We start from the raw sequence: 19579 nt of genomic DNA on the forward strand, positions 1-19579 counted from the left end.
ACTTCATGTGCTTATTTGCGAGCAAGCATACCATTTGAGGAGTTAGACAGACCAGAGTCGTAGAAGAAGCCGAAGACATCTATCGAAGAGGCTCCAGTTCTTGAGTTGAAGCCATTACCTCCTCATCTTCCCTTCGCTTTCTTGGGTAGTGGAGACACATTACCTGTGATCCTCTCAGCTTATTTGACTGATGTGCAGGTTGAATGTGTATTGCGAGTGTTAAGAGATCGAATTCGAGCCCTCGGGTGGTTGATAGCTGATATTCGAGGTATTAGTAGTTCGTTTTGCATGCACAAAATATTATTATCGGAGGAAAAAAATCCCAGTGTTGAATGCCAGAGACGATTGAACCCAATTATGAAGGAGGTGGTTAAGACAGAGGTAATCAAGTGGCTTGACAGCTGCATTATTTATCCCATCTCTGACAACAAATAGGTAAGTCTTATACAATGTGTCCCGAAGAAAGGGGGCATGACTGTGGTAAAGAACGAGAAGAATGAATTGGTGCCTCAGCGAACTGTTACTGGTTGGAGGATATGTATTGACAATCGCAAGTTGAACAATGCCACTAGAAAATATCACTTCCCGTTGCCCTTCATGGATCAAATGCTCGATAGATTGGCTGGGCACAATTATTATTGCTTTCTGGATGGTTATTCGAGTTACAACCAGATCATGATTGCACCAGAAGATCAAGAGAAGACCACATTAACGTGTACATATGGCACGTTTGCATTCCGGAGGATGCCTTTCGGTTTGTGCAATGCTCCAGGTACTTTCCAGCGATGCATGATGGCTATTTTCATCTATATGGTGGAAAACTATGTGGAGGTATTTATGGATGACTTCTCTATTTTTGAGGACCCTTTTGATGATTGCTTGAACCATCTTGATGTCATGTTAGCTCGTTGTGAAGAAACGAACTTGGTACTTAACTGGGAAAAATGCCATTTCATGGTTCGAGAGGGCATTGTTCTTGGGCACAAGTTATCAATCAAGGGAATAGAAGTTGACAAGGCAAAAATTGAAGCGATTGAAAAATTGCCACACCCCGTTTCAGTTCGCGGAGTGCACAGTTTTCTTGGGCATGCAGGCTTTTATTGACGGTTCATCAAAAATTTCTGTAAAGTTGCTAATCCCATGTGTAAGCTGTTAGAAAAAGATGTGAAGTTTGTGTTTAATGAAACTTGTCTGACGGCTTTTGATAAGTTGAAGAAGAGGTTAGTGTCTGCTCCTATTATCATCACACCCAATTGGTTTCTGCCGTTTATTTTGATGTGTGATGCAAGTGATTTTGTTGTGGGAGTTGTTCTTGGTCAGAAAAGGGACAAGATTTTTCCTCTGATATATTACACCAACAAGACACTTGATGCAGCCCAGACGACCTACACGGTTACAAAGAAGGAGTTATTGGCGGTAGTCTACGCTTTTGAAGAATTCCGATCATATCTTATGGGCACAAAGTTAATTGTGTATACTGATCACACTGCAGTTCGATATTTGTTTGCGAAAAAGGATGCAAAGTCGAGGTCTATTCGTTGGGTGTTGTTGCTGCAAGAGTTTGACATTGAGATTCTTAACCGGAAAGGCACCGAAAATCAAGTAGCAGACCACTTATCGAGATTGGAAGATCGGGAACATGTAGATGAAGCAGTAGGGATTAGGGAGACCTTTCCTGATGAACAACTCTTTGCTCTTCATTCAGCTGAGGTGCCATGGTATGCAGACATGGTGAACTTTATAGTGAGTGATATTTATCCCTCTGGTGCTAGTCACGAGAAGAAAAAGCGGATTTTGTATGATAGTCGGTTCTATCTATGAGATGAGCCCTATCTCTACAGGGTTGACATAGATTAGCTGATTAGAAGATGTATCCCAGAAGAAGAGATGCTCGCAATTCTTGAGAAGAGTCACGCGTCACCCTATGATGGACATCATACTGGTGACAGAACAGCTGCGAAGGTACTTCAGTCCGGGTTCTATTGGCCTACTTTGTTCAAAAATGCTCATGAATTTGTGAGAGCCTGCGATAGCCGCCAGAGAACCGGAAATATCTCCAAGCGTCATGAAATGCCTTTGAAGGGCATCTTAGAGATTGAATTATTTGATGTGTGGGGTATCGACTTCATGGGCCCCTTGATATGCTCAAATTACACCTATGAGTGGCGTAAAGCGGTCGTTGTCAAATATAATAACCCAAACAAGATTGGGGTCGAATTCCACAGGGAATATAGAGAGAAAAGGGTACTAATTGTATGCGATACTAGTCTTTAAAGGCTTTAATCCTATTCCGAATAGTTTGAAATGTTTGTTGTGTAATGTAATTGAATACTTTGACTTGAATTGTACTTAATGCGAGAGAGAGACTAAGGTTGTGTTCCCCACTTTAATTAGATATTATGCTTCAGGTTTCAATGTGATATACTTCTAATGGTTGTTCTAAGAGTATGCACTTGATCTCTTAAGGACTTCCTAATGTTTCCCAACAGTTAGGCCGTATTTCCTCTTTATGATTTTTCCAAATGTGAAAGAGTTGAACTCGAAGAGCGACCAATAATGCCAATTAGACTTGTTCTTATCCCTAAGTTAGTCTATTAAACGAGGGTTAACACCCCGAGCCATTGTTATTCAATCTTACCAATACTAACTCTCTTTCCCAAGAAAAGTTAGTATAATAGCTTAGGCTAATGCTTGCAATCATTACCCAACGCTAACGCACAAAGATAGAATAAATACCAACAACCATTATGCATATATCAATAGTAAAAATCCATTCACATAATACCCATCATGGGGTCCACAACCTTAGAATTAAAATTAGCTACTCATTATTTTTGTTAACAAAGAAAGCTTAAAAGTTAACATAATGTACTTACAATGCTAATACAATGTGGAATGAGGGTGAAGTTGGTGCTTTAAATGCTCCAACCACATCACAAATATCCAAGGCTTAAAGTTAATGCTCCCAAAAGATCAGAATTTTTGTTAAAAACCTAACTTTAAGTATTTATAGGGCCAAAAATCGCGCCAAAGTTCTGGACAAAAACACCCTTTCGCGGCATCGTTACGGACCGTAACACAGGTTACGGTCCGTTTTTTGATTCCGTCCTTTGTCAGCTTGATATAGGTCAACTGTTACGGCTTCTTGCGACGGACCGTAACACAGGTTATGGTCCGTATCTTCCAGCGGATCATGCCTTCAGTGTTTAGTGGCCAATGCGTTACGCCATGATGTTACGCCCCGTAACCTGCGTTACGGACCGTCCTTCTGGGCGTAACATGTGACACTACTTAGGCTTCTTACTGGAAATTTCCATCAAATTACGGTACACGTTACGGCCCGTAACATGAGTTACGGACCGTCCTTTATAGCGGCACGTATCTGGATCTTCCTCTCTGGGTACGGATCACGTTACGGTCCGTAACTCAAGTTACGGACCGTTCTTTTGCTCCAAGTTGTTCGTTTTTCAGCAATTCTTATCATTTTCGTTCCTTAGTCAACCAACCCTACAAAACACCAAAATAACATAAAAAAACGATGTAAAAACACTTAAAAACAAGAAACACTTCTAGTGAAAAGGACATAAAATGTGCCGAAATTCACGGCACATCAACACCCCAACTTAAGCTTTTGCTTGTCCTCAAGCAACTACAACAAGACTCACTACTAACACACGACATCTAGCAAAATAAGAATGCCTACGGTGGTTTTGGCATGTATTTCTAACACAGACTCTTCAATCCAAGAAAATATTGGGCTCTTATCCACTTCCTATTTGTGACACAAGACGCACATTTTAGAATAATTGCAATTCACTATGCAACCTCAATTAATGACACAATCATAGTATGGGAGTCTCTATGCACATGAACTTCAACTTCCGGAAAGCCAGTTACTTCGCAATCTACAATCCTTACGCCCTCACATAGACCAAAGAATGTCCTAACACACATATTTACAAAATAAATGGGACAAGAGACTAAAGAGACAGAAGGACACTCACACTCACAAAGAAATTTGCATACCATACTTGCACATACCGTAGGCTTGCCTTTATTTTTCATGCCTTCAACTTTGAACAGTTCGATTGTAATCACATTAGGATTTTGAAGAGTGTAACATTGGCTCAGGGACGGGTAGGATAAATATTTGGATAGTGGTGACTCACCCTCCTTGACACTTCATTTTGACTTCATTCACCTTTTTTCCTTTTGTTGTTGACCCTACAGCTCTGACGTGGATTTATTTAAAAATTATATATCTATATATATACACCATTTTTTATTATTTTCATATCTATTCTAACCACACCGAATCATGCCCCGCAATACTCACGATCACCCCCAACAGGCCTTTGGCCTCATTTTCTGCATCTTTCACTTATCACCCCCAACTTAGGCTTTTAGCCTCTTTCGTCATTCTTCAGTGTCAAGGAGGGACTTGGTGCCAAATGGGTTTATTCACAGAAGGGGTGTAGGTTAGTTAACGGCTAATCAAAGAAAAAGTCTATAGGCTCAAAATGGGAGACTAGGGATCATTTTCTGTACAGGCTAGGCTCATTTAAGATAAACAGGCTCTAGAGTCAATACAAAGAAAGCCTAAGATCACTTCACAATCAAACTCTCCTTCGAATTCACGCACGACCAACCGGGCAAGTTCTAGATTACAAACATCATACACAAATAGAAACTAAGAACTCACAACACAATGGCATAAGGACTGTTTTAATACTCTGACTTGACCTCCGTTTGAAGATTTCACACACATGGACACCCTTTATTTGCAATGTCATTAAAAGAACCATACATGTCAATATCAATAACCCATTCTTGATGTACATCACAAATTATTTTTCGGAGGGATATCATTGACTCGTAAAACACTTTTAGATATGCCAGCAAACACGCACCACCACCACTTAAGTCATCCTTACTTTACTTTTAACTAAACATCCTAAACATTCTAGGTTCAACATAAAATAACACTCTTCGGGAAAAGAACACATGGCAAAAAATAGCCGAAGAGGGTCCTAAACACATACTTAATATCACAATTTAAGATAAAAACAATACCAACAAAAACAAAACCAATACCAAACAATATCCGATACCAAAATAATACCAACAATACCAGAAATTACCCTACACCCCCAACTTAGAAACATGCATTGCCCTCAAGGCATCTATCTAATCCATCAATAGAATGTAGGGCCACCCTGGAACACACTAGGCACTTGGATCTGCTGCAGCATCATGAGGTTGGATAACCTCGGAGGTAGGAGCAATGGTGGTATCAGGCTTGCCAACACTAGAAGTCCCAGTCTCAGTGGGTGGAGCAGAAGTATGGTGAGCCGGCTTAATGGGACGGGCTGAGCTAGAAGTCACTCCAGTGGTATCAGAACTCAGCCGGGACTCATGACGGATCTTCTTCAATGTTCGCCGCTCCGCCTCCTCATTTTGTGGGCACATGGCATCAGACGGATCAAGACTCTTGAGAATGGGATCAAGGTTTTCATCATCTAGCGTGACTCTCTTGCGCTTTCCTTTAGCTAAAAAGTGGGTATCCTCTTCCAACTCCTCTTTCTGCTCCTCATCGACCGTTTCCTCGATCTCATCATCCTCAAGTAAACTCTGAACCGGATGATATAAGCTCTGTACCAACTCTGTGTGCACTTTCAGAATCTGGTCCGTCACAACAGCCACTTCCTGTGCCTTCAATTTCTGCACATCATCCTTTAGTGTCCGCAACTCACTCCGAACAGTCCCCAATTCCACAGCGGGGTGTGTCTTAGTCAGCTCCGTCATTCTGTTCTCAATACCATCTATCCGAGAGTGAATTTGTAGGTGGTTATCAGCCATTTGTTCTTTTATCGGCCTTAAAACTGCATCAATAGCCTTTTTTTGTGTACAATTTCAGCTCGGTCATGATCTGCTTGACCTGCTTATCTGTTCTATCTACTTGCAGGACCACTGCCTCAAAATTATCTAGGTTAAAAATCATCTTTCTCGCAAGTTCGCGTAGGACGCTCGCTATGGGCTGAGCCGGTGCTGGGCTCGCTCCAGTGGAAGAGGTGGGACCACCCGAAGTAGGTGAAGCTGGAGCTGGCATGGGCTGTGGAGCATAGTCAGCCGGTGGAGCCTCAGAATCTGTGGGCTGACCCGCAGCAGTTGCCTCAGCACCCATGATTGCTAAGGGTAGAACATCTGATCCCGTTGGCCCCTCCGGCACATCAGAAGACGAGGTAGATGGCATTGTACCTTGGCCCAACATGTCATCTCTTCCCTTTGTGATGTCATAGATACTCCTGGCGATCACGCTGTGGTTAATAAAGGGGAGGGGCTCTGGTTCCTCTCGCAAACATAAGAACGTGAGCAAACATGGATGAATCAGGGAAGTGGCTGGTTGTGTGGCTCTCTCCCAGAGATCTGCAGCTACCAGTCTTTCGATATTGATCTTATACCTCGACATAAGGGCAACCAGAAAAACAACTTTGTCTTGGGTCATGCCTGGGTAGGACGGATGTGGAACAGAACAATCTGCCACCAAAACTTTGCCTCAGGTGTGAGGGTATTTTTTCAAATCCTCGTAGTGGCCATCAACTTTGGCACTATTGCCCATTCGGGATCTGCCGATGGTGCAATCACTGAGGCCACCCATTTTCTGTGCAATTTTGTAGACAAACTCTCCTTCTTCCGCCGCTGTAGGCGCAATATAATCCCCCCCGAATAGTACTTTATTAATGGCCATCGGAGAAACATCAATCTTCTTTTTGCGCACTACTACCTCATTTATGGTCGGAGTTGCGCGCTGCTCTTTTTTCTGTGCTAATACATCAGCCCCATAAGAAGCGTAGAATTCCCGAACAAGAGCCGAGATGTAGGACCCCACAGGGGTTTTCAAAAACTCTAACTTGTGGAAGCGGAGAGTGTCACGGATGCCCGGATATCCATCGAGACCATCGAAGCTGACGTTCCGTTCCTCGAAAATACTTCTCTTCGGGCCCTGCCCCTCATGCTTTGCTAGCTCACACCCTTTGTTGTACAGTTCTTCAGACCCCTCTACAGAAAACCGGAGGTCCTGCTCATACACAGCCTTCATCCGGATGTCAGTCTCTCTTCTTTCCTGCTCGCACTCTTTTTCGCGCTCCTCCGCAGTAGGCTGTCTAATGGGTGGTTATGGCCTGTGTGGTGGTGTGACAGCCTCCCTGGGTCTACTATGGCTCAACGAACTAGAAGAACTCTCCTCATCAAACGAGAAGGAACTTTCGGATGGTGAGGCTGGCCTGGTAGGTGCCGCGGGCTTCTTTGTAGCCCTTGTGCCTTTGAGTTGATCTTCATCGTGCAACCTGGAGGTTACGTTGCTTACACTGCGGCCTTTTACTTTGCCAACAATCTTGGGTGCAACCTTCTTTCCTTGCCTTGGGTTACCCATACCTGGTGAAGGCAAAGTTAGCTATGATACACAAGAAGCTTTTCAATTATACAACTTATTGGTTCAATTTCAGGACTCCAATTAGCTCATGTACCGTAACACGGTCGACGGACCGTCGACAGTGTTACTGGCCGTATCTTCAATCGTAACTCACTTTAGTCATTTATAACACCAGGACCGTAATACGTTCGACAGACCGTCAATCGTGTTACGGTCCGTAACGTGACCCAAATTTCTAGAAAGTTTTGGGGAAATCATAGGTGTTACGGTATGATGTTACGGTGCGTCAACCGTGTTACGATCTGTAACACCTTACAGTAACGTCACCCAAATTTCCAGAAAGTTTTGGGGAAATCATAGGTGTTACGGTATGATTTTACGGCCCGTCAACCGTGTTACGGTCCGTAACACCTTACCGTAACGTCACCCAAATTTCCAAAAAGTTTTCATGGAAATCATAAGTGTTACGATGTGGTGTTACGGTCCGTAACACACGTTACGGCCCGGAACACTGAACGTCGGGCAACATTGCACAGATTCTCAGCGTAGCCAAACTTTCCCGCTTAAGCATGAGGCCAAGATTTTCAACTTTGTGCTCCTAAGGGTATGGTATAAAACACCAGTTGATCCCCTCACATACCTCGGGTTACTCAGACTTAACCCAGTTTTATCCAAGTTTTCTTTGAAACCTTTTATCGAACAGTTAGCGGGCAAACCAATTTAGTAGTTTCACGAATGAAACTTTCAATCGGGATGCCCTCTGACTCAGTGGGAGACAATGTCCTTGTGCCCACGAGTCTCTCAAACAGCAAACATACCAAACCCAACCCCCACCATTGTTAAATCCCACGCAATTATTCAATGGAGATTCAAAATCTTTCAAAATCATAAGTACATGGCATGGTATACGAATTTAATCATGGAAGATCATACCAATCCTATCGATAGATGAAAGACTAGAGAGAGTCAACACATTGTCATACCTGATCATGGAAGATGCTTGGATGAAAACTTGAGACTAAACCAAAACAGCGATGGACTTTGACGAGAAAAATCAACAGCTATGGTAAGGTAATGGTGAAGAGATGGTGAGGGGGAGATGAAAAGAGGATGAGGGAGGTTATGAGGGAGAGGGGGAGTTAAAAAGAGGGAAAGGTGTCGTTTGAATGGGAGTATAACCGTCGGGTGATGTATTTAAACATGCCCGACCGTTACGCTTCGAGTTACGAACCGTAACCCAAGGTACGAACCGTAACTCGTGTTATGGTCTACCCAAACGACCCCGTTTTCATTTTTCATTATTGACTTGGTAATACAGTCGACGGACCGTAACTCGTGTTACGGTCCGTATTACCTGGCGTAACGGGTGCAAATTTTCCAGTGGTTGCCCAGATTATAGTCAAGGTTATGCTCATGTGTTACGGTTCATAACACGATTCGACGGTCTGTAACACTTTTCCCTCATCCTTCAGTGATTGCTGCATTTTTTTCATCTTGTTACGCTCCATTATATGAACCATAACATAAGTTACGGGGCGTAACGTGGAGCGTCCTTCCATTGCAAACTTTAGCACTTACTTTCTTTTGGCCTCTTCTGTCCTCAAAATCCTCCCACATCAGCAACTATCAAAAACATAAAAGAAAACAAAGGAAATACGATATTTAAAGTACTTATAAAGCAGAAATATGGGTTGCCTCCCACACAGCGCTTGGTTTAACGTCACAGCTCGACGTGATACCTCAATTTTCAGTTCAGGAACCGTATTTCAAATGATGCCGATCAACCACTTTACCATCATTAATGCACCAATGATAGTGTTTCACTCTTTGTGCATTCACTTTAAAAGTCTGAGTGCCATCCTCGGTTTTCACCTCAGTGACACTTCCATTTGGGGAAACACTTACAATTTCAAACGGACCAGACCATCGAGACTTTAGCTTGCCCGGAAAGAACTTTAGGTGCGAATTGTACAACAAGACCAAGTCCTTCGGCTGAAAATCCCTTTTGAGAATCTTCGAGTCATGATAGTATTTCATCTTTTCCTTGTACAGTGTTGCAGTTTCATAGGAATTGTACCTAAATTCATCCATCTCGCTGATTTGAAACAACCTCAACGTTGTTGCTTCATGCCAATCCATGTTCAGCTTTTTCAATAACCAAAGGGCCTTATGCTCAAGCTCAATAGGCAAATGACATGCCTTCCCAAATACCAACTTATACGGTGAAGTCCCAATAGGCATTTTGAACGTTGTGCGATATGCCCATAGAGCATCATCCAACTTTTTGGACCAGTCAGTGCGATTCACATTGACCGTCTTTTCCAAGATGCTCTTTATCTCTCTGTTGGAGATTCAACTTGACCACTCGTCGGAGGATGATATGGAGTGGCAACCCTGTGATGCACGCCATATTTTTCAAGAAGATCAGTGAATGGTGGTTGCAGAAATGAGAACCACCATCACTAATAATAGCTCTAGGAGTGCCAAATCTAGTAAAAGATGTTCTTTTTTAGAAAGGCAATGACTCTTCTACCATCATTGTTAGGCAAGGCCACCGCCTCCACCCACTTGGAGACATAATCCACCGTAACAAGAATATATTTGAGGCCACATAAGCTCACAAAGGGCCCCATAAAATCAATGCCCCACACATAAAAGAGCTCAACCTCAAGCACAAAATTCATCGATGTTTCATGCTTCCGACCTATTGTGCCCTGACGTTGGCATTTATCACAAGAACGTGCCAACATATTCGCATCACGATAGATGGTTGGCCAATAGTAGCCACACTCTTGCACCTTGGCTGCAGTTCTATTTCCACTGTGATGCCCATCAACTGTAGAATCATGACAAGCCTTCAAAATATCCATCACCTCAGATTCAGCCACACATCTTCTGATCATATTGTCTGCACAAATCCTGATTAAGTAAGGCTCATCCCAATAATACTGTCGGCAATCTCTCAAGAATTTTTTCTTTTGATATGCCTTCAAATCATCAGGAACAATGCTAGTTACCAAATAATTGGCAATATCGGCATACCATGGTGCCACATCATTGGAGACTGCCAAGACTCTTTCATCCAGAAAAGTGTCATCAATATCCAGCATATCAATCGGTCTCCCTGCTGCTTCAAGTCTGGAGAGATGGTCAGCCACTTGATTTTCTGACCCTTTTCGATATTTGACTTCAAAGTCAAATTCTTGTTGCAACAACACCTATCTTATCAACCGAGGCTTAGCATCCTTTTTAGCCATTAAGTACCGCAGGGCAGCATAGTCAGTGTGAACCACTACCTTGGCACTCCATAAATAAGCCCAGAACTTTTCAAAGGCATAAACAATAGCAAGTAGCTCCTGCTCTGTAACTGTAAAGTTCAACTGAGCTCCATTTAGTGTTTTGCTGGCATAATAAATTGGGTGCAAGATTTTGTTGAGCCGCTGACCAAGCACAGTGCCAATTGCAAGACCACTGACATCACACATTAATTCAAAGGGCAACGACCAATCCGAGGACACAACAATAGGGGTTGAGGTCAATTTTAACTTCAACTTGTCGAAAGCCTTGATGCACCTCTCATCAAAATTGAATTTGGACTCCTTTTCCAAGAGTTTGCACATTGGATTTGCAATTTTGGAGAAGTCTTTGTTAAATCTTCTATAGAATCCGGCGTGCCCCAAGAAACTCCGAACCCCTTTTACTGAGATGGGTGGAGGGAGTTTTGAAATCACATTGATTTTGGCTTGGTCAACCTCAATCCCTCTTTCGAAAATCTTATGGCCAAGGACAATTCCCTCCTTTACCATAAAATGACACTTTTTCCAATTGAGAATGAGGTTTGTCTCCTCACACCTTTGTAGCACCCGATCAAGATGGTCTAAACATTCATCGAATGAATCTCCCACAGCAGAGGAGTCATCCATGAAGACTTCAAGAAAGTTTTCAACCATGTCAGAGAATATGGATATCATGCATCATTGGAAAGTAGCTGGGGCATTGCAAAGACCAAATGATATTCGGTTGAAAGCGAATGTCCCATAGGGACAAGTGAAAGTAGTCTTTTCTTGGTCTTCCAATGCAATGTTGATTTGGTTGTAACCTGAGTACCCATCCAAGAAACAATAATAAGACCTTCCAGCTAGCCGATCAAGTATTTGATCAATAAAAGGCATCGGAAAATGATCCTTGCAAGATGCAGTGTTCAGCTTTCTGTAGTCCATACACACTCTCCAACCGGTGACAGTTCTTGTAGGAATCAAATCATTTTTAGAATTAGGGACAACAGTGATGCCCCCTTTCTTTGGCACACATTGGACTGGACTTACCCATGGACTGTTGGCAATCGGGTAAACCACCCTAGCATCTAGCCACTTAATAATCTCTTTCTTTACCACCTCTTGCATCGGTGGATTCAATCTTCTTTGATGCTCAACACTTGGTGAACTTTCCTCTTCCAACTGAATTCGGTGCTCACAAATTCCGGAGGGAATCCCCCGGATGTCTGCAATAGTCCAACCCAAAGCTCTCAAATGTTTCCTCAAAACTGCGATGAGTCTATGAGATTGGCCTTCATTTAGAAGTGATGACACAATAACTAGGAGAGTGGAATTTGCTCTAAGAAACTCATATCTAAGATGGGATGGAAGCTTCTTGAGCTCCAACTTCAGTGGCTCAATAATTAACGATTTTGCTGGAGGAGTTATTCGCTTCTCTAAATAAGAGACAATTTCTTGGGCTCATAAGAGTAAGACCCCAGACCGGTGAGTGAATTCACCATCTCAATATATCCCTCCATTTCTTCTGCATCAAAATTGACCAAGATGGCCGATAACCCAAGCATTCTTCCTCCATCTTGAATTCTACCGCTTCATCCACCACATCAAAAGAATTAATGACTGAAATACTTTGATAAATACTAGGCAATTTCATACCCTTGCTGGCGTGAAAAGTCACCTCCTCATCGTTAATCCGGAACTTGATTTCATTCTTTGCTGAATCCATAAGAGCCCTCCCTGTAGCAAGGAAAGGTCTCCCCAGAATAATAGGAATTTGTTGATCAACATCACAGTCAAGAATCACGAAATTTGCCGGCAGTAGGAATTCCCCAATTTGAACAGGCACCATCAACTACCCCAACTGGCCTTTTTATCGACCTGTCAGCCATCTGCAACCTCATGGTAGCGGGCCTTGGTATCCCTAATCATGATCTCTTGAAAATCTCAAGGGGCATAAGATTTATACTAGTGTTACACCTCGGAAAAGTCCCCGTACATGTACAATGAATAGACCAACAAAGGGTATGAGTGTGCGACATTTTATTAAGTAGGGAATGATGATTCATGAATTTTTTAGAAATAAGAAAGTTGTAGAATTTCAATTCAGCCAGTGGTCGTAAAACAGAATACGGCCCGTAAAGTGATTTACGGACCGTATACTACCATCGTCCTCCAACGTTCCAAAAATTTCAACTTTCCGTCCAAAGTTTAAATGGTAAAATACGACCCAGTTTACGGATCGTAACCGAAATACGGCCCGTAAACTGTGGCCGTAAACCATCATGACCTCCAGCAAACCTTTCTGTTTTTTATATGCTTAAATACGACCACGTTATACGGCCCGTAAACTAGTATATGGTCCATAAACTGTGGTTTACAACCACTGTACACCCCGACGACTGTTCATTAAAAATCAGATTTTGTGATTATTATAAGTGACTTTCTCATTCATTTTCATTCATATTTCATCTACAACCTTCAAGAACCCTCTAGAACTTATCCAAACATTTCACCCACAAAATTTAAGAGAATCAAAGGGAGATCAAGATCAATAACACCAAATCCATGAAACAAAGTGTGTGAAACTCAAGTGAAGTTCATCCAAACCAAGAAATTCCAAGGAAGGAAAAATAGGGTTTTGAGGAAGAAGGAAGAACTCCACTCTAGGCTTGTTCCACCACCATCTAAGGTATGTTTTATGACTTTAGCATGTTGTTTAAGGTATTGGAAAGCTAAGCTGCTTGAATTGTAGAAAGACATGGAAAATGGGTCTTAAATGGAAGAATAGTGTTATAATTGAATAGTAGTTGAATGGAACCATAAACGTTGATGTACCATGATTATGAATATGTTGTAAATGATGTTTAGACCAGGAAATAAGCATTATATATGAGAAAACGCGATAACGAACTACAACCATAAATGTGGAGAAAATCGAGAAAAATTGTGGATTTTGCTCAAAGTATATGAATGACGATTGTTGATACGATATTGTGAAGTGTTGTTGTAAATGTTTGGGAGTTGATATAGACTATGATAAAAGTAGTATAAATAAAGGAAGTGCTGCCCAATTTTCTCTAGAAATAGTGACGTATTCCCGTAGTCGATTAACTAACGTCAATACGAATTCTTTCGTAAAGGTAGCGACGTGACATTAAAGGAGAGCAAGTGAACGATAGCTTAGCTAAACGACAAAGGTATGTGAGGCTAGTCCTTTTCTTTCTATGGCATGAATCACATGATATGATTCTTCTCCCTTTCCATGATTCTCCTATATCCCGGAAAGCCAAGAGCCTAAGATCATGAATAGCTATATGAGTCAAGAGATATGATATGACGTTCTTATAAAGTAAATGATGTTGTTCCTTGTATACACTCACCTTATATACTAATCCCTTCAAGGTGAGGTAGAATGTTCATATATGTTCATACTGGAATCGAGGGTTCACGACCTTTCACCTCGATAGAATGCAGTTGTTCTAGAGTCTTTATGCATGTAAGATGACAAGTATATTTTGATAAGAATATTATTATAAGTATTTTATGATGAGCATATCATGATTACATCACACCGGGCCTACTTGGCCGAGCAGTCATCGCGAAAGCGGGCAGCTATACGATTCACCATGGCCAGTTGGCATGGGCAGACACCACTAGTGGGCGGCATGAGATGGTACCCCGGACGCGGGCTAATGTTACTGATTATCACACCGCACCTATATGGTCGGGCAGTATATATATATATATATATATATATATATATATATATATATGATATGCATACATGAGATGATGATAAGCATAAAAGTAAGTCAGCATGCATTACTTTTTATATGATTCCCAGTCAGGTACAGTTGCTCCATACTTGATGCCTCCTTTATGTTCTTGATGTGTTGTTGTTGCTCATGCCTCTCATACTCGGTACAACATTCGTACTGACGTCTGTTTTCTTTGGACGCTGTGTTCATGCCCACAGGTAGACAGGGGGGCGAGCTCGATCCGGATTCTTAGGAGCTGTCAGCTGATTGAAAGCACTCCATTGTTCGGAGGTGCTTATGATTTTGTTTTTGTACATATGTATATTTTGGGCATGACGGAGTCTTGTTCCGTCTACATGTATAGTATGTCAGTAGAGGCTCGTAAATGCGTAGTGTGGGTTAGATGGTCTCACAAGTTTATTATAGCATGCATGTATATATTATATATATTATTTTGATGGCCTAATGAGGCATTTGTATATATATATAGACTGATTGTGTTTTCCACCGGAAAATGATTTTCATACAATTATGAATGATAAAGAAGCGTAAATGACTATGACAAGTGAGGAAATAAGGGGTGCTCGGTGGTCAGCCTCGGGTACCCATCGCGGCCCCTAGCTGGGTCGTGACAGCTAGCCCCGTTATCACACAACGCCTGGCAAAATCCTGCTTCCCTATGGTGTATGGAATGGTGAACACTCTAGGATCTTTCCTTTTTTGCACTGTTGTCTTGGAAATAATAGCAATGACGCGATGAGTGATACCCACAGTGTCGTATTTCAATGGCTTCTTCTTTTTTGTTAAGAGATCTTTCAAATACTTAGCAAACCCACGCATTTCTTAGACAACGTCCATGAAAGGAATGTTCATCGTCAATTGCTTGAGTTGATCATAAAATTTCAAACACTTGTCATCTTCTGTTTTCCTCACTAGCCTTTGAGGAAAAGGCGGTGAAGATTTGAACATTTAAGTCAAAGGGCGTAGAGCGCCAGAAAGTTATGCCTTCCCCTTTCATGTTTTTCTCCTTGTGCCTTGATATTATCAAGATTTTGCTCCTCTTCAGCTATAATAGGGACTTCCTCCTCTGTTTCTTCCTCCACAATAACATCAGATACATCAGGTTGGGCCTCTTCTTCAACAATTGGCTCAAGATCAATCACTTTTTGGTTAGCACCTTAAAGTATTTTTCCACTTCGGGTGCTAATAGCAACTACATGTTCCACAGAGTTTACCCCACTACCTTTCGGATTTGAAACTGTATCACTTGGTAGTTGTCCACGTTTAGGAGTATGCACTTCTCTGGAAAGGTCTCTGAATTGCGATTCAAGCTTCTGAATGGCAGCTGAATGAGATAGTTGAACTTGAGGCATTCCCTTTATTGTACTTTCAGTTCTATTCTGATTCATCAGCATTTTCTGCATCATACTTTTCAGCTCTGCAGAATCATTACCAGCATTGCTAGCAGAGTTGCTAGCTAAATTGTCTCTCCACTGTTAGGAACTTGATGCTTGCCCCCTTGGTGGAATGTAGGGGTTAGAGATCTTGTTGCCATAATTGTTATTATTGTAATTCCCTTGATTTAGATTTCCCTGATCATTTTTGCTATAATTGTTCCCTTGCAATTGGTGTTGAGGCTTTTGCTATGGGTGATGGCCAGGACCTTGATAATTTTGCCTTTGATAACCCCCTTCGGAGTTGTTGACATAATTAGCATCTTCATAATGTTGTTGCCCATCTTGGTACATCCCCTCAGGGACTTGACAAATCCCCTGTGGATGAGGCGGTAACTCCTCAACAACATTTACCCCTTGTGCTTCCTTTTCTGCCAACTTCTTTGATAATAGATCCACTGTGGTTTGCAATTGAGCAAAGGCATGATCTTTCTCGTGATTTTCTTTTGCAACAGCAGCTAGTGATGGACTACCATAAGAGAGACTCTCACTATCAGTTGAATGCCAAGCTTGATTGTGGGTGGTGAGTTTATCAAGAAAACGGGTGATGTTGATAAATGACTTGTCCATGAAGCATCCTCCTGTGGCAGTATTGACAGCAATCTGATTCATTGTATCTAATCTCTTGTAGAATTTCTCGATGAGAATAGCATTCAGAAACCCGTGAGTTGAAGATTGAGCTAGATAGTACTTGAACCGCTCCCATGCCGAATATAATTGTTCCCCCGGGAGATATTTGAACTCAAAGATCTTATCTCGAAAACCAGCCTTTTTGCTCGGTGGAAACCACTTCTTTAGAAATGTATTGGCTAGCTCGCTCCAGATATGAATAGAATTGCTGGGAAGCTTTTCATACCATTCTCTTGCTTGGCCAGCCAAGGAATATTTGAAGACCCGTAACCGAAGCGCATCAGCAGAAACAACACCTTATTGTTGAGCACATACCTGCAGGAAGTTCTTCAAATGTCAGAGTGGACAGTCCTCCGAATAATTTCGGAAATAACCTTCAAGTTCCAGCAACTGACAGATAGAATTATCAATTTTGAAAGTAGCATTTCTAGTCCTAGGAGGGACCACAGCAGAAGCATAATCGGCTTCATTGATGAATTCCGCAAAATATATTCTCATCTTCCTACTCTTCTTGTGCAGGTGGGTTCACTTGGAGCTCACCTTGGTTTCCTTGATTTCGATTATGTCTTCCTGCAATGTTCACCTATTTCACCAAAGTAGCAAACAAGGTGTGATGGAATAGAAAAAGTTTTAAAGAAAAGTACACAACAATCAGTAATTTCAAAACTGTATTCCCTGGCAACGGCGCCAAAATTTGGTACGCTCAAATTACACCTATGAGTGGCGTAAAGCGGTCGTTGTCAAATATAATAACCCAAAAAAGGTTGGGGTCGAATCCCACAGGGAATATGGAGAGAAAAGGGTACTAATTGTATGCGATACTAGTCTTTAAAGGCTTTAATCCTATTCCGAATAGTTTGAAATATTTGTTGTGCAATGTAATTGAATACTTTGACTTGAATTGTACTTAATGCGAGAGAGAGACTAAGGTTGTGTTCCCCACTTTAATTAGATATTATGCTTCAGGTTTCAATGTGATATACTTCTAATGGTTGTTCTAAGAGTATGCACTTGATCTCTTAAGGACTTCCTAATGTTTCCCAACAGTTAGGACGTATTTCCTCTTTATGATTTTTCCAAATGTGAAAGAGTTGAACTTAAAGAGCGACCAATAATGCCAATTAGACTTGTTCTTATCCCTAAGTTAGTCTATTAAATGAGGGTTAACGCCCCGAGTCATTGTTATTCAATCTTACCGATACTAACTCTTTTTCCCAAGAAAAGTTAGTATAATGGCTTAGGCTAATGCTTGCAATCATTACCCAACGCTAACGCACAAAGATAGAATAAATAACAACAACCATTATGCATATATCAATAGTAGAAACTCATTCACATAATACCCATCATGGAGTCCACAACCTTAGAATTAAAATTAGCTACTCATCATTTTGGTTAACAAAGAAAGCTTAAAAGTTAACATAATGTACTTACAATGCTAATACAATGTGGAATGAGGGTGAAGTTGGTGCTTTAAATGCTCCAACCACTTCACAAATATCCAAGGCTTAAAGTTAATGCTCCCAAAAGATCAGAATTTTTGTTAAAAACCTAACTTTAAGTATTTATAGGGCCAAAAATCGCGCCAAAGTTCTGGACAAAAACACCCTTTCGCGGCATCGTTACGGACCGTAACACAGGTTACGGTCCGTCCTTTGGTTCCGTCCTTTTTCAGCTTGATATAGGTCAACCGTTACGGCTTCTTGCGACGGACCGCAACACAGGTTACGGTTCGTATCTTCCAGCGGACCACGGCTTCAGTGTTCAGTGGCCAATGCATTACGCCATGATGTTACGCCCCGTAACCTGCGTTACGGACCATCCTTCTGGGCGTAACATGTGACACTACTTAGGTTACTTACTGGAAATTTCCTTCAGATTACGGTACAGTCCGTAAACTTGAGCTACGGACCGTCCTTTTGTTCCAAGTTGTTCGTTTTTCAGCATTTCTTATCATTTCCGTTCCTTCGTCAGCCAACCCTACAAATAGAAAAATAACATAAAAAACGATGTAAAAACACTTAAAAACAAGCAACACTTCTAGTGAAAATGACATAAAAATGTGCCGAAATTCACGGCACATCACCCCTTCATACTGTCCAAGGGGAATAAGTACACATTGGTTGCTGTAGACTATGCCTCAAAGTGGGTGGAAGCCGTTGCACTTCCCACCAATGATGCTAGAGTGGTGGTAAAATTTCTGAAGAAGAATATATTCACAAGATTTGAAACCCCGAAAGCCATCACCAGCGATTAACGTACGCACTTTTGCAACCGACGATTTGCTAAATTGTTGCTCAAGTATGGGGTGAAGCACAAGGTAGCGACTGCTTATCCTCCTCAGACAAGTGGTCAAGTGGAGGTACCGAATCGAGAAATTAAGAGAATATAGGAGAAGGCTGTGAGCGTGAGTAGGAAAGATTGGTTGCAGAAGCTTGATAATGCTCTGTGGGCATACAGAACAGCCTATAAAACTCTTATTGGCACATCCCCTTATAAGCTTGTCTATGGTAAGGCATGTCATCTACCAGTTGAGCTTGAGCATAGAGCGGATTGGGCAATAAAGAGGATGAATTTAGACATGGTACAAGCAGGAGAAAAGAGATTGTTGCAATTGCACGAGTTGGATGAATTTCGCTATCATGTATATGAGAACACGAAGATGTACAAGAAGCGGACAAAGAGACTACATGACAAGCACATCCAACCTTGTGAGTTTGAACCTGGGCAGTTAGCCTTGTTGTATAATTCTCGGCTGAAGGTTTTCGGCGGAAGTTGAAGATTAAGTGGTCCGGGCCCTTTCAGATAGTGTGTGTGACAGCAAATGGAGCAGTTGAGTTAAAGCCGTTGAATTCTGACGAGTCGTTCTTGGTAAATGGGAAGCGAGTGAAGTAATAATTTGGAGAGGTCATTGATCGCGAGAAGACCTCGGTGGAACTAGAAGAGGCTTGAGAGAGCCTGCGTCGTGCCGCAACATTAAATCAAGATAGTTTGACTTACGAAGAAGTCCCAGTGAAAATCCTTGATCGT

General features: G+C 41.8%; 1 protein-coding gene across 1 annotated transcript; it reads left to right on the forward strand.

Moving 5' to 3' along the window:
• Positions 1–7166: 7166 nt before the first annotated feature.
• On the forward strand, positions 7167–19328 carry LOC132607999 (uncharacterized). The gene is made up of 2 exons (XM_060322084.1): positions 7167–7286; positions 18981–19328. The coding sequence occupies exons 1-2, from the start codon at positions 7167–7169 to the stop codon at positions 19326–19328; spliced, it is 468 nt and encodes a 155-aa protein (XP_060178067.1).
• The last annotated feature ends 251 nt before the right edge of the window (positions 19329–19579 follow it).

This window comes from Lycium barbarum, chromosome 8, assembly GCF_019175385.1.
Source record: "Lycium barbarum isolate Lr01 chromosome 8, ASM1917538v2, whole genome shotgun sequence".
Classification (NCBI taxonomy): Eukaryota; Viridiplantae; Streptophyta; class Magnoliopsida; order Solanales; family Solanaceae; genus Lycium; species Lycium barbarum.

What these genes read in the sequence shown, in the direction of transcription:
- LOC132607999 (XM_060322084.1), top strand. Translation starts at nt 7,167, where the DNA reads ATGGGTGGTTATGGCCTGTGTGGTGGTGTGACAGCCTCCCTGGGTCTA. An exon ending in CGGATGGTGAGGCTGGCCTG is followed by an intron (nt 7,287 to 18,980) that starts GTAGGTGCCGCG and finishes GATTGGTTGCAG; the next exon opens with AAGCTTGATAATGCTCTGTG.